Below are 15,417 nucleotides of genomic sequence, written 5' to 3'. Positions count from 1 at the left end.
TTCACAAATAATACTAGTTGTGATAATATGAATATTGATTGGAATATCATGAAGAAAATGGGTTACAAAGGTAAAGGATTGGGAAAACATGATCAAGGAATCATAGAACCTATTCTACCAACCATGAGACCAAAGTATGAAAGAATGAGATATACAATAGATAAAAGAAATGACATTATTAGTTCAACAAAATTTGTTCAAAGTAAACAACATATGTAGTGTTCAAATTGCAATAGGGAAGGACACATGAAAGACAAGTGTTGGGATCTACATCCATGTAATATTTGTGGCTTAAAGAGTAATAATGAAAAGACATGTTGGAATAGAGAGCGTAAAATTATTTGTATGGAGAAGTGCTTAAAAATGGACTTTGGATGGAGCTATGGATCAAGTTGGCAAAAGATCGTCGGTATGATCAAAGGTTTGTTTAAGTACAAATCTTCAAGTGTGAGCAATAATGAAAATTCATCAAAGTGTGAATCTCAAGGGGTACAAATAGTTTGAGGAAATTAGAATCATTGTCTAGTAAGACATCCACGAGATGGTTTCCCCATTACTAAGATGATATTTGTGCCAAGTCTTTGAAAGGTTTAGTGGTAATCCAAAACCACTTTCTTAGGTGAAAAAGCTAAAGCAAAAAAGAAATTGTATTAGTTGAAAAATTTCAGTATAATGACAAGAAGAACAAAGTGATAGTGATGAGGGGAACCAAAATTTTATGTTGTAAATGGGTACCTAAAAAGGCTTAATGCCAGGACCCATCCTATTTGAATTTTTAATTTCTCCCACATATAGATCTATTAGTGGTAGAAATTAATGGAACGTTTTAGAATAATGTTTGTTCATGCTCAGTAATTGAGCATTTAATGCCAAGTCTAGAAGAGTCTTGAAATATTTGTACAACTCCTAGATATTTTCATCTTCCTCTATGTACCTGTTTAGAAGACTCCAGAAGTCTGCTTCAGCTATAAATGCATGGCCATTGGCAGATAGATGTATGAAGAATTTGGTGTAATAAAAAGTTATGTTTGTATAATTTTCTGTCTCCTCTATTTTATTCTGTTCTATATTATGTGTTCCTGTTATATCCATATCTCATCAAACATCCTTCAATGGAATCAGCTATTACTTCTCACATTATTCTAATACACACCTTACCATATTCTTCTATTTCTTTCTAAATTCTTAGATCATGAACCATTGGCTCTATATCAAGTTGAAAAATAAGACACAAATGAGAAATGACAGTAAGATACGAAGGACAAATGAGAGGAGAAACCTAAATATAGCCTCTGCTGATCACAAGCCTAGTCTATTAATTTACAGAAGAAGACAGAAAAATTCAATATCTATTGTAGATCACAGTTAAGTGCAACATTGATGGAAGATAGGTGAAATAGCGAATGTGGAAGGTTGTAGAAATGGCATGTACAGTTCTGAATAATTTTAGTTTGTCGTTGGCAGTTTGATGTGTTGATAGTTCTGGACAGGAGATAATTGATTTATATTAGTAAGAAATTGCACCAGAAAGAATATTTACTTCATTTTAGCACTATCAGATTGATGACAACAAAGAAATAGTAACCATTACATTGATGAACATGACAGTGACTTCTAGCTAATGCTAGATGTACGAAACTGACAAGTCAAAACACTAGAAGAAACCGAATGAACTCAATAGAATTTGTCTTTGTCTTTGAATGTCATAATTGTAAAACTAAACATACCAATATCTGTGAATCTGCAAATGATCCTATAATTTTAATAAAATCGATTACAGTAGCACGAACCATATGCAGGTGTGATTGTTCCCCGCACCTGGCCCAATAAAAAACAGTCAAAGATCCAGAATAGCAGCATCCTTAACAACCTGAATGCCCGATGGCCTCTGCATGCCTGTCAAATTGAATTCTTCTCCTGTCTGACTCGGAGGTGTGAGCATATAAAAACCGCTCATCCTTTCAGATTTATCCCATTTGCACACAAAGATTTTATTGTTAACAACTATAGCGAACTTAAGGTCCCAGGCGTCATCTTCGGCTGGAAGAGAAACTACAACTTGAGTCTTCTCTTGCCTAACGTCATATTCAATCATTCCCATATTAGTCAAAAAATAAATGTGCCCAAATGCACTTACAAAAATCCCAGCGCTCTGGTTCAGTCCGTTCTCCACATTTCTCCAAGTTTTAGTGTATGAATCAAAAACTTCAAAGACGCCAAGATAACTCTTTATATAAAACTTGCCATCAGCAAAAGCACCTCTAAACGGCACTATTCCTCCCACTTGTCGGGGCTCCATAGAGGTGTTCATGTCGGGAAGATCCTCCCACTTGTCCTCCTCCACATTATAAACTGAAGCGCTACGGACTGGGTCGGCAAGCAAGCTACAATCTTCTCGAGAATGAAATCTGTCATACCCTCCTCCAACATAAATCAGTCCTCGCTCCTCATCTGCTGCAGAAGCAAATCCATTCACCCATCTTGGCATTCTCGTACCCTCTCTCCATCTCAAACAGACAAAATCGTAAAACCAGACACTGTTTGGCATCCCGTCGGTAACCCAATCAGAGATCAAACAAAGTTTTTGTTTCACGAAACGACAGCGAAAATTACCATCGGTTTGTATAGGAATGGGCGGTAGACTTTTATAGGAGTCCTTCTCCATGTCTTATATCACCACTCTTAATCTATCGTGAATGCCGCGTCCTGTCTCGAAGAAACAGATCCGTTGTTCGGAAATCTCCAGTTTTTTTCTTTCTTGATAAAAAGTGGGGCTTTTCAGAAGAGCATTCCAGCCTTTGGAGACACACCTGAGATTGTGGTGAGAGTTTAATTCCACCCTCAACAGACATGCCCGCCCATGATCATCTGGAAGACCAGGAAACAATGAAGCCATTGCGAATTTTTACTTTCTATCGGAGGAGAGGGGTCTGAATGTGGGATTATGGGATTACTGTTGCTTTTGCTCCACAGGTGATGCTCAATTATATCTTAATATTTAGATTAGGGTAAGGGTTTAAATTTGGTATGATTATGATTGGGTTTTTATTAAGAATATAATATCTATTATTTTTTATTTGAATTGTTTTCTTAAGTTTTTCTTAAAAGTTAATGCTGTAATTATCAATTGATATTTCAATTTGATGCAGCATTCTTTAATTTTTATTTTCTTTAATTAATCTATTGATCTTAGTGGGAACTTTTTAGTGAACATGGAATATCTCTCATTCAATTCTGTTGATTTTGTGGTTTCTAAATTTAAGGTCTCTCTTATTTAGTTATTCTAACTTTTTTTAAACATTCCTCACTTTGATGCCTAACATTAGGGCATTTTATTTGTCAATTGTCTTGAATTTGTGGTTTCTAAATTTAAGCATCTCTCTTTTTTAGTTATTCTAACTTTTTTTAAATGTTCCTAACTTTGATGCCCAAATTTAGGGCCTTTTATTTTGGGCAATTATTTTAAGGGTAGGGAAATCTTCGAGAAAAAGGTGGAATTGATGACTTATTATTTTGAATTAATAGCTTCAGTTATTCTTTATTACTTTTAGTAAACTATTTTTTTTGCAAATTAAGAGTAGTGGCTTTGATGACAACATAGGAGATTTCTCTTTAAGTAAGCATTTTGCAAACAATTGATGTGAGGTATGTATGTATGTATGTGTGTTCATACTAATCATTTGTAGGTGCACACTCTTGAGCACAACTTTTTTTTCAGATTTAAGAATTTCCATTATATATTTTTGATCATACTATATCATTTACATTTATCTCAAGCTAATTCATATACTTCTCTGTGGCATAATAGAGTGATAAATAAAAGCCTTATTCAAATGATGTTTACTTTATCAAAACAAAATCTATGAGAAATGATTTTTTTGGTGGTAGGCAAGTATTTCAAGTCTTTAAGTTATTTGACCTAATGTGATCTAAATGTTACATTACTTTCAATTGTTTACATACTATATTATTTGATACATTTGTTAATTTTAAATATAATACCTTCTGAAATAATGGTTAAATAATTCTTTTCTTAGAGTTGACCTAAATATTTGTTGGTAAACAGATTTGTCACAGAAGAATTTGCCCAATGGAGTATATGCGGCAAATCGTTCACAACAGTTGGATAGGCCCTTGATATCTGGCCTTCCTCTGCGTTTGGAGGGGCAGCTCCCTCGTAAGATACAATTTTTTTTTAAAAGGTTTTTCAATTAAAGAATCTAAAACTTCAAAATTCAAGAGAAAGTTGTGGAAGGTGAATGCACCACACGCCCTCACAACCTTCGGTGATTAACAAGATCGATAACAGAGGTGCTCGAGAACTACGCTTGAAAGCAACCAATGTTATTAAGCACATTCATTATCATCCGTAAACATTCGCATAGCACCATGAGAATGTCCACTACAATGTATAACAATTCGGATTTTAAAATAAGAGGCCCAAATTAGATCTCATTTCATTTCCTTGCACCAAGAAAAACAATAGAGATTTTTCAATTCAGAGATAAAAAGTTTACATAATTTCCAAAATTTATCCCTAGATCAAAATTTCAGCATAGTGTTCCCTTATTTTTCCAACCAAAAAGTCCCCTTTACAAAGCCCAAAAGAGCCCTTATATAGACATAGAGGTTAATAACTACCTCTTCGTGGTTAATAATCACCTCCCAAATACGTGATTTGGGTGAGGTTAATTAACCTTAACAAAATTAACCTATATGCTCTGAAACTTGAACCTTAGATATTTTGATGGGATGATTGAATAATCTATCTTTAGTGATCCCTGATAGATTATATGTGAGCTAAAGTTCAAACACAGTGACCTTCCCAAGTTCATGTATACTATCTACATGATGCTCCAATCTGCCTACCATCTCAATCACAAGTGAAGGAAAGGTGGCAACTGGTTCACCACCTTTTTCTATGTCGCATGTACCTTCACGCTGCATCTTCATATCACCCTCGCTCTTCTCTCCTCCATTAAGGTGAGGTATTGTAATGTCGATATGCATTGATTTTTCATCATGCCCGTTTGGGTTATCATGGATTGTGGAAGATAACATTTCTTCATGCATTTTGTGCTCTCACCTCAAGAATTTGAATCCATTATTCTACCGCACTCTAAAGAATTGTGCCCCATTGATTGAATAATATCATGGACAGACAACCCTCCTCCTTCAGATTCAGTATGAGCAGAGTAGTTGGGAGAATGAGCAGCATGGTTCATTTGAAAAGGTACAACCCCCCAAATTCATCTCCTTCTTAGCTTCCCTCATCCTTCTTCTCTTTGTGATGAGTTTAGCTTGTATCATATGTACCTACGTATGGCACACCTGTGACAATTCTACAACTTTCACTGATGGCAGCACTTATTCCACAAACTTGAATCTTATTATCAATGATCTGTTTCTTAATGAACCTCAAAGTTCAAGGTTTAACACTTCTTCCCATGAACAATCTCCCAATACGGTCTATGGTCTTTTGCACTGTACTAGAGATATATCTAAACTGAAATGCTCAGACTGTGCGGTGAATAGCAGCATTCGACAATGTTGCTCCAACGATATAGGTGGGCGAATATGGTTGGATGACTGCTTTCTACATAATCGCAATTCCAACTTCATTTCAACGCTTGATATTACTGGAGCACCTATCTTGGTGAACAGGATTACTGTAATCGGGGAGGCATTCAGATCCACTGTCACCAGCCTTCTATCAAATCTGTCAAACAGAGCTTACATCCCTGCAAATAACGGTTTCGCTGGAAGAGAATTTGCTATGAAGGTGTCTAATTCAAGTCCGACTCTTATCGCATAATCATGGATGTCCTTTCCTCCTTGCAGAGCTTCTAGATGAGTGCAAGCCTTGAGAACTGACGTAATTGTAAATTTGTGTGGCTTCAACCCTTGCCTCTACATATCATGAAACACTTCAATTGACTCTTGCCAGCGCTTGCCTTGGATATGCTCATTGATTATGGCATCCCGTGCCTCCACATGCACATTGACACATACGCCAAATGCCAAGATATGGACAATGCTCCTAAAGAGGCAAAATATCTTTTCAAGGTTGTGTTTCTTTTATTGCTTTGATTGTTGGTTACACTCGCAATGGCTTGGACCAGGAAGCCGTGGAATCGTATATCACATCCCAATGTAAGAGACGGGAATATAACCAATACAGTTTGCATATATCTTGCTCCCTCATTTTATCAAATAGTTTACGTGCCTCTTCTATTTTTCCACATTTCATGAACATATTAACAATAGCACACCTTGTCGATGCCTGCTCACAATCTCCACTCTTGATAACGTATGCAAAAACCTGCTTGTCAGTTTCCAGCATCGAAATTTTGGAACAGGCACGAAAAACACCGGCCAATATAATCTTGTTTGGAAAATAATTGACCTCTAACATTCTACTAAACATCTGCAGTGTCTCTGAACCCAGTCCATTCTTTTCCATTTCCTCCACCTTAAGATCAACCAGGTGTAATATCCGCACTTGTCTTTTGGAGGATCTTACTTCCAGTTCTTAACCTTAATCAGCTAAACAAAGAAGGTTAATGATTGTCTCAAAGAGGTTAAGAAAAACATGTTTTGGACGCTATCATTAACCTTTTGAGAGGTTAATGGTTAGGAAAAACGTGTTTTTGGGGGTTATCATTAACCTTTTCTTTGGAAGTTAAGAAAAACGTATTTTTGAACGCTATCATCAACCTATTGGAGAGGTTAAGAAAAACATATTTTTGATGCTTAACATTAACTTTTAAGAAGTTAAAGGTTAAGAAATACGTGTTTTTGGCGGCAATCATTAACCTTATATATCTTGAGGCTTAGGAGCTGGATTTTAAAAATTTCAAATGCTGCGCAGAGCTGGGGACGAGCCGGAGACGTGGAGGCTTAAAGACTCACAAATTTCACAGATAGAATGATCCATTTAAGGCTTAAAACCAGGCAAGTTTTAAAAATTAACAACGGCTTATAAAATTGAAAGAATTTTATAACCCGGCAACAATATTCTAATACATAAAAGATTGAGCTACACCAGATTCATACCAATCAAATTGAATAATCTTCTAAATTAAAGAGTTTTGATATATTTCAAATCATTTGTGTGGAGTGTACTAAAAATAACTAAGATATTATTCAATTTTCAATATAATAGAATGGAATCCACTAATTATATGTGTTATTAATTTGAATATTTCAATTTGGATATTTCAAGGTTAAAATAAATTCAATAGAGTTTCTTTATATATTATTTTATTGTAACATGTGATTTTTTATGCAATTCATGAAATATTAATAAGAAGTATTTGATGTTTTATACTATATAAAATATTAAGAATTGACCAAGGTGGAGAATACATATGAAATGATTTTCTAAATTTTTGCAAATAAAATGACATAAGGAAATAATTTACAACAAGGTACACTACATAAAAGAATAGAGTATCGAATAGATAAAATAGAACAATTATGGAAACGACAAGAAATGAGTATTGGGATAAAGAAGTCGCATGCTCAACATACATACTAAATAGATGTCCCAAAAAAATCATAATAAATAAAACACCAAAAGAAGCTTGGAGCAAAATGAAGCACAATATAGCACACTTGAGTATTTCATTGTGTGACATACTCATTGGTATCTCAAATTGAGACAAAAATTGGATTATAGAGGAGAAAAGTACATATTTGTGGGATATAGTGAACAATACAAGACATATATGCTATACAATTCCATCAAAATTCGTAGAAGAGAAAGCATGCGATGGTAGCTTGGATAAGGAAACTAGGTTGGCATCTAGTGTTCCACAAGAGAATGAAGATAATTAAACTCAAGATGTGCATTCTACAACACATGAAAATGTTCTTAAAATAGGTACAAGGACACCTACCACTCAAAACTGTTAGGAAAGCTACTCGAGGAAAATGCCTTCAGAATGTCAATTTATAGGAAAAATATAAAAAATTGTAAATCTACTTAAGAACATTAAGATGTACAAGGAAAAAATCAAAACATTGAAAAATAAATGCCCACGAGATAAACATAAATCAGATTAATGTGGGAAACCTTTTGAAAAAAACCCACCACTCAAAAACCCCTAAAACAATTTGTATTATATTAAACAATTTACATATAACAAATTCTAGTTTATTGCCTTTACAATCAACTTAAATTTCATAGCCACAACCTTATTTTTCCCAACTAATCCTATTGACATTTATACCTGCTCTGCAATTCGTTATGTCACCCCCTTCGGCCTACAAAAATCCCTTCGACATCAGGGCCTTAGACACTCCCTTCAGCCCTTGGCAACGGCTACCCAGGCAGGAGGATCGACTGCCTCGGGTATGCCCCCGCCATGCCCCCATCGTTATGCCATCCCCATCATGCCGGATCCATCTGGCCTCCTACGTGCGGGCATCGTCAACGCTATACCCGATCTCCTTTGTAACTACGTCAGCTATAATTTTAATGGTTTGCTATAATTTTAATGGTTTAAACAGAGTTTCCCTCTTTGTACGATATGTATTTTAATTTGTTACTTTATTACTATTTTTTTTATCGCTTTGTTAGTTTAGTTATATTATTACGAACATAATATATAAATTATTTTAAGATGTATTATATAATTATATTAATATAATTTTTCAATTTTAAAATCTTTGATTTGTAAAATCATTAATAATTCTTTTATTTTACTATATTTGTAACATTTTTGAGTAATTTGTTTAAACAAAATTTATCACTCTTTTCAAATAATGTTTTTTTCATATCTATCTTTTATCTTTATTGTTTAAAACATTTTATTTTTAAAGGAGCAAACCTAACTAATTAGTTTTAAATAAAGGGGTTTAGATATTTGTTGTTTATTTTCAATGTAAGTTACTTATGAAATGGACAATTTTATGAAATAGATTTATGCTAATATTTATCTTTCTATACTTTTGTTCCATCAACCTTTTTAGTCATAGTTGAAGGCGGTTGGTGAAACTTAAGTTTTTAAAAGGAGCATTATTTTTCAATTATATTTTATATTATCATTAATCTATAAATTTCATTTTAAATTTACAAATTCTTGTCTTGGGAATTTTCCCAATGAAAATATATAGATAGTTTATATATTAGAGATGTGCTTTAATTTTCAAAATTTATATATCTTGATAAATTCCAAAAGTTGTTTCTAAATTTCCAATATTTTGTTCTAATATTCAATGAAATTGAGTGCTCAAGTGCTAATTCACATTTTAATGAAAGTAACAATAAATTTTTTACATGAAAATGGTAATATGTATCTCTTTTATTAATGTGAGCCAATATGAAACTTAAATACAAGCTCTAAAATATATAAAATGAATGTAAGACATAAGTATTTTAATGTTAATTATGTGAGCTATTATTAATCTTTACATAAGTTTCTAAAAACAAAAATTATAATAATGTAATTTATAAGTACATTTTTAAATATTTTTAAAATCTAAAATAATAAGAATAATTTTATAGCATTTTAACTAATTTATGTGAAATCATTTTTTTCCTTTTTGAACAATAGTCAAATATACACGATAACTAGGAAGGCCTTACAACTGGGCATGTTGAATGAAAATTGTATTATGAGAATTGGCATTGTGTTGATCTAAATCTCTATGTTATCGTGTATATTTGACTATGGTTATTTTCTAGGGGCTAGGAAATCTCCTTTGGGGATTCTCCTGCCTTGCACTTTGTCAAATGGTATGAAAGATAACACCTTCACTATAGGATAAGGCCCACCAAGACATGTGTCGTAACCTCACTTTGTCGTATTGGTTAAAAATTGAGCATTTCCTCATAGTGACGATGCAAAATTCATTGATCCTCAACCTGATCAATGACTTAAATACATCTTAAAAGCCTTCTTACCCCCAGCTATAATCGAATCAAACTGTGACACCTATTAAACTCTGATTTTGAAACTCGCAAACTCTCTCGCCCCACTGTATCCACATCGCTTTCTGTCACTATGTCGCTTTGGTTAAACTTAGTAGATCTTCCTTTAGAGACTATGTGACAATCCTCAATTTGATATGCATCTGATGGCTCTCATTCAAGCATTCAAACTACTATATTTCTATGGCCCCACTAGATGCGTGTCATAACCTCACTTTGTCGCAAAACTTAAAAACCTTGCACTTTTCTTTAGTGACAAAGCGATGACCTTTGATTAGCTTTTGATCTAATGGTTGCAAAATCAGTTTGCATCAAGTATCCACCATAGGCACAATATAATGAGTAATCAAAATCAAAGGACCTGCCATGATTAATTCATGATCAGGGGGACATAAAAAAAGAAAAACTTAGGATATAAAAAACTTAATAAGGTTTGCCCTTTATCAAAGACAACCCTAAACTAAAAGGTTCAAAAAATAACAAGGATAAACCTATTCATTTTTTACTAGGGTTTCTCCATCGCTATGTCCAACCCTAAAAATTATTTGAAAATGAGACTGTTGCCAATCAGATTTCATACCTAAACTTTTGAAAAAGGAGCAACTCAAAGAGGGGATAAAACAATCTAAGGACTTCAGTCACTTCACGTCCATCTGATAGGGATGTCCTTGCACTCCAGCTTTGTATGTTCTTGCTGCTAAAGGAATTGGGTATCTTCTTGCCAATGTCATTTCCTCTAGCCATGTTAGAGGCTTCCCTACCTGAGTCTCCTACTCATCTTGTTAATGGGAACTTTGCAGATGACTCTTTCCTCACTCTAATTGGGGGCGACAAAAATATCTTGAATGTACTCCAATATATTGATACCTTTGATTTGGCTTTTGGATATGTCGTCTAATGACACAAAACATTTTTCTATAGGCAGTAATTTGTTTCATCTTTACCAAAGCTTTCCCACTATCAGTGGAAATGGATTCAACACTGAGAGGTCTTTTTTTTCATTTTGGACATTCCCTTTTCTTTTCAAGCTTCATATGTTGAGCTTTTGAATGTCTTGGTAGCCAGGATTTCTAAGTTGGATTATTTGCTCACTAAGCCTCTTTCTCTGGCCAAGAAATTACAGTTCAATTCCAAGGTTTTAGCTACTCCCTATGTTTATTATTCATCTTGTTGAGATCCTTCTAAAGCCTCTTACTTAAAATTGTAGAAGCTTCTCAGAGATTTCCTCTAGGCTTCAGGAGCTAAGCATCATGGTTTTCATAGCTAGTCACTTGGGATTACTATTGTTTTCCAAAGGAATCTAGAGGTCTTGGCCTCATTTCCACTTAGAAATGGGGTATTACTTTATGTGATAAATAAGTCATCTAGTCCCTTACTAGAGATGACACATAGAAAATCCTTCTCAAACATTGCATTTCCTCTTGATTCCCAGTTAATAGACCCACTCAAAAGAGGATTGGGTTGCGAACCCTTCCCATCATGTCAAAGTTAGTGCAAATTAAGGGCTCTTTTTTTGTCAAAAGCATTTGGAAAGATCTGGAAATCATCAAGTTGTGGCTTCGCTAGGATGCTAAGGACTTTAGAGATGGGCTCTCTATGATCAAGCACAATCTTTGGTATTTACCCTTGTTTGGAATTCAAGGTGTGCCTGTTGCCAAAATTTAGGGTGTGAGTGTGTTATTTTTTTTGAAATGTTGCATCAAGACTCCCAAAGACCTTTTTTCCAAAGATATTATGAGCCTTAGATCATGCGAGGATTGGAGGTCTAATTTCATCTATCTTGTGTAGATCAAAAAACTTTTAACCTACTAGACTTTTCTTCCCACCTCATATGCTCTACAAGCTCAGTGTCTAGCCTATCAAACCTTGGTGGAAGGATTGGAAGTGTTATTTGTCCACTCCTCTTGTCAATTACAAGACCAAGATGGGATACCTTTGGCTGGTGCCTCACTTTCCTATGGTTGCTACTATCAACCAATACTGAGACCTCTAGTATTCATAGAAGAATTGGACATATAAGTTTAATACTATTTGGAATGTCATCACTGAGCTAGAGATTGCAAACTTTTCTTGGTGTGTCATTTTCCAGAGATTGCCTTTGGGTGCTCAACTCAAGAATTTAGGTATTCCTATCCCATGTTGTCTTTTTTGTGGGCAACCAAAGTCCTTTCTACATATATTTTGGTTATATCAGAATGCTCAACACTATTGACTTTGGATTCATGATATTTTCAAGTCTTGTAGGTTAAAGCCATTTTCTTGGCATATGACTCTGCCAGGGGATTACCCCAGAATCCCTTTCAATGTTAGGAACCTGTGTGTTCCTTCTGTTTATTTTGTTAGAGTAGAGTTGTTGGACGCATATGCTTTGTAAGTCGTCCCGTGAGTTTATTTTATTATCCCACATGCATAGGTAGTATTACTTTTCTAGATCGTACCCAGTATATAAGAATAGGTTGAGGCCCTTGATGGACACGGACGAATTTATTGTATTGAGCTTGCTCAAAGGAGGTTACCCCCTCGAAGTGGCCTGCGATCAGTAGATTCATTCTGAGTTCTGCTATCACTTTGTATTCTGTTATTTCGAGCATTCTCACGATATTGCTATAAGGAGGTTCTTCACATCTGGTATCAGAGCACTCTCTTGGGCTCGCTGGGTGGAAATCAAATTTTTTTTTCCTGTCGTGGCCTTCAGGTTCCTCTCACTTCTAATATCTCTTGTTATTGCAATAACTCTTTTCAGTTGTTCTGTCTGTGAGTGAATTTTTCTAAGTCGACTGTTCAAAAAAAAAAAAAAAAAAAAAAAAAAAAGAGTAAAAATTTTTCTGTTTTTTAGTCGTAGCTTCCTTGTTTGCTTTCTGTTTCTGCTCATACTTCCGCAGAACGTCTGCAATATCATTTCGCATACTTCCTTCCTTGGCGACCCAACCCCAAATTTTACATATCAAAGCCCTAAATCCCTCATTTATCTAATTTTAGGGTTTGCCCTATCTTTTTCACCTCTCATCCAATCGCCACCAAACTGAGCCACAAGATTCAATTCCTCATTTTGCTCCCTTATCCCTCTTGGACTGTTCGCCTCATTTCGCCTCCCTACCCTTGAAACCCTCATTTTTCTTTTTCCCTTGTCCCCAGATAGTCTCCCACCACCCGTCGAACACCCATTTCCTATATGAGTTTTACCCAAATCCAAGTTTGCCGTAACTAAAAAAGTTTTTGTTTCTCATCTTCTACCCATTTCAAAAAAAAAAAAAAAAAAAAAAAAAAAAAACCTTGTTTTATGGTTGTTAAGCGTACAGGAGCAAAAATCATGGAAGAGGAAATTGCATCCCTCAAAACCAGACTTCAAGATCTGGATGACAAAATTCTGGGTCTTAACTTTCAGCAGTCAGCCATGAGCCAAAACCATTCAGGAGATACTGGGTCCTCTTCTGGCACTTTCCGTGGACCAAAGCTTGATTTTCCACGCTTCGATGGTTCTGATCCGACTGGATGGATCTATAGGGCAGAGCAGTATTTCAGCTTGCATAATACTTTGGATAACCACAAAGTCTCCCTTGCATCTTTTCATTTGGAACATGAAGCTCTTCAATGGTTCCGTTGGTACATCAAGGCTAATGTAGGCCCAACGTGGAGTGAATTGTGCACCCTCATTTTGGAGCGCTTTGGCCCTAGTTCCTTTGATGATTTCACAGGAGCACTCACTAAACTGCGTCAAACAGGCACTGTAAGAGAATACCAGACAGAGTTTGAAAAATTAGCTAATCACACAGAGGGCTTGTCTGATGAATTCTTCCGTAGTTGTTTTGTCAGTGGTCTGAAGGATGCACTTCGCTCAGAAGTCAAAATGTTTCGACCTACTACAATGATGGAAGCCCTTGGGTTGGCTAAGTTAGCGGAAGACAAGATTAGTGCTCTACAACGCTCCAGATCTAATTTTGTTCCATTCAGAAATACAGGTTCTCACAACCCTCCAGTCATACCAGCTCCCAGAACTACTCCGATCAAGCACTTGTCTGAAACAGAGATGCGAGTTAGGCGAGACAAAGGGCTTTGTTATAATTGTGATGAGAAATGGTCTCAGGGCCATAGATGTGTTCAGCAAAAGCTCTATCTCTTGGATGTGGATTCTCCACCGGAACTGGAAGAATCTGTAGATGCTCAGGAAACAGTGGATGCTGAGGTTGAGCCTCACCAGCCTGAACCTCCTTCCCCAGAAGCTCCACCAGAGATATCTGTCCATGCTTTGGCAGGAGTCACTACTCCACAAACCATACGGGTCCAGGGTTTCTTCAAGAAGATCCCTCTTACTATACTCATTGATTCTGGTAGCACTCATAACTTCATTGATCCACGAATAGCCAAACAGGCTGATTGCTTTATCCATCCCTGCTCTAGCTTTGAAGTCATGATTGCCAATGGGGGCACTTTACCTTGTAAAGGGAAATGTCACAATGTGCGTCTCTCTATTGGAGATTATAACATGCGCTCTGACGTGTTTTCCTTACCCTTAGGTGGCTGTGATGTGGTTTTGGGTGCCCAATGGTTACGCACTCTTGGCCCCATTCTCTGGGATTTTGCTAAACTTTGGATGCAGTTTTTAGCCGAGGGGCACCAACACACTTTGAAAGGCTTACAACCAGGGTCTCTCAGCATCATCAGTTCACACCGTATGGAAAAACTTCTTAAGAAGAATTCACATGGTGTCATCGCTCAGCTCCATTCCATTCAGATGCAGCCATCAGCAGTCTCTAGCACTCCTGCCGATCTCCAACACATTTTGGACAAGTATTCTGGTATATTTGCTGAACCTGTGGGATTACCTCCTTCTCGTCCAGAGGACCACCGTATTCAGCTCCTTCCTGGCAGTGTTCCGCCCAACATCAGGCCCTACCGCTACCCATTTCATCAGAAGATCGAAATCGAGATACTTGTCCGTGACTTACTGCAGCAAGGTATTATTCGCCCTAGTACCAGTTCCTTTTCTTCTCCAGTTCTGCTTGTTCGCAAAAAAGATGGGTCATGGCGACTTTGCATTGATTTCCGAGCACTTAATCATCTCACTATAAAGGACAAGTTTCCCATTCCAGTTGTTGATGAACTTCTTGATGAACTTCATGGGGCTCATTTTTTCTCCAAGTTAGATCTTCGTTCTGGGTATCATCAAATTCGGGTTAATGAGGAGGATATACCTAAAACTGCCTTCCGCACACATGATGGTCACTATGAATTTTTAGTCATGCCCTTTGGCCTCACGAATGCTCCTTCAACATTTCAGGTTGTGATGAATAACATATTTCGACCATACCTCCGGAAATTCATTCTAGTCTTCTTTGATGATATCCTCATATATAGCAAAACTTGGGCTGAGCATCTCCATCATCTGGAGCTTGCCTTGCAACTTCTCTCTGATCATCAACTCTGTGCAAAACTATCTAAATGTGTGTTTGGCCAGGAGGAAGTGGAGTATCTCGGGCATA

The 15,417-nt window shown here is 36.1% G+C and overlaps 1 protein-coding gene and 1 pseudogene across 1 annotated transcript; one reads left to right on the top strand and one right to left on the bottom strand.

Annotated features, from left to right (window-relative positions):
* Positions 1 to 1,837: 1,837 nt before the first annotated feature.
* On the bottom strand, positions 1,838 to 2,899 carry LOC149565268 (F-box/kelch-repeat protein At1g80440-like; annotated as a pseudogene).
* Positions 2,900 to 5,290: 2,391 nt separating this feature from the next.
* Positions 5,291 to 5,815, top strand: LOC149565267 (cysteine-rich receptor-like protein kinase 10). The gene has a single exon (XM_089816290.1). The coding sequence runs from the start codon at positions 5,291 to 5,293 to the stop codon at positions 5,813 to 5,815; it is 525 nt and encodes a 174-aa protein (XP_089672416.1).
* The last annotated feature ends 9,602 nt before the right edge of the window (positions 5,816 to 15,417 follow it).

Source organism: Cupressus sempervirens, chromosome 3 (genome assembly GCF_028749045.1).
Source record: "Cupressus sempervirens isolate cs-2001-9-10 chromosome 3, ASM2874904v1, whole genome shotgun sequence".
Lineage (NCBI taxonomy): Eukaryota > Viridiplantae > Streptophyta > Pinopsida > Cupressales > Cupressaceae > Cupressus > Cupressus sempervirens.
This window is presented reverse-complemented; position numbering and strand designations above follow the sequence as displayed.

Bases quoted from the DNA above. Each gene is read 5' to 3' on its own strand.
- LOC149565267 (XM_089816290.1), top strand. From the start codon at position 5,291: ATGAGTTTAGCTTGTATCATATGTACCTACGTATGGCACACCTGTGAC.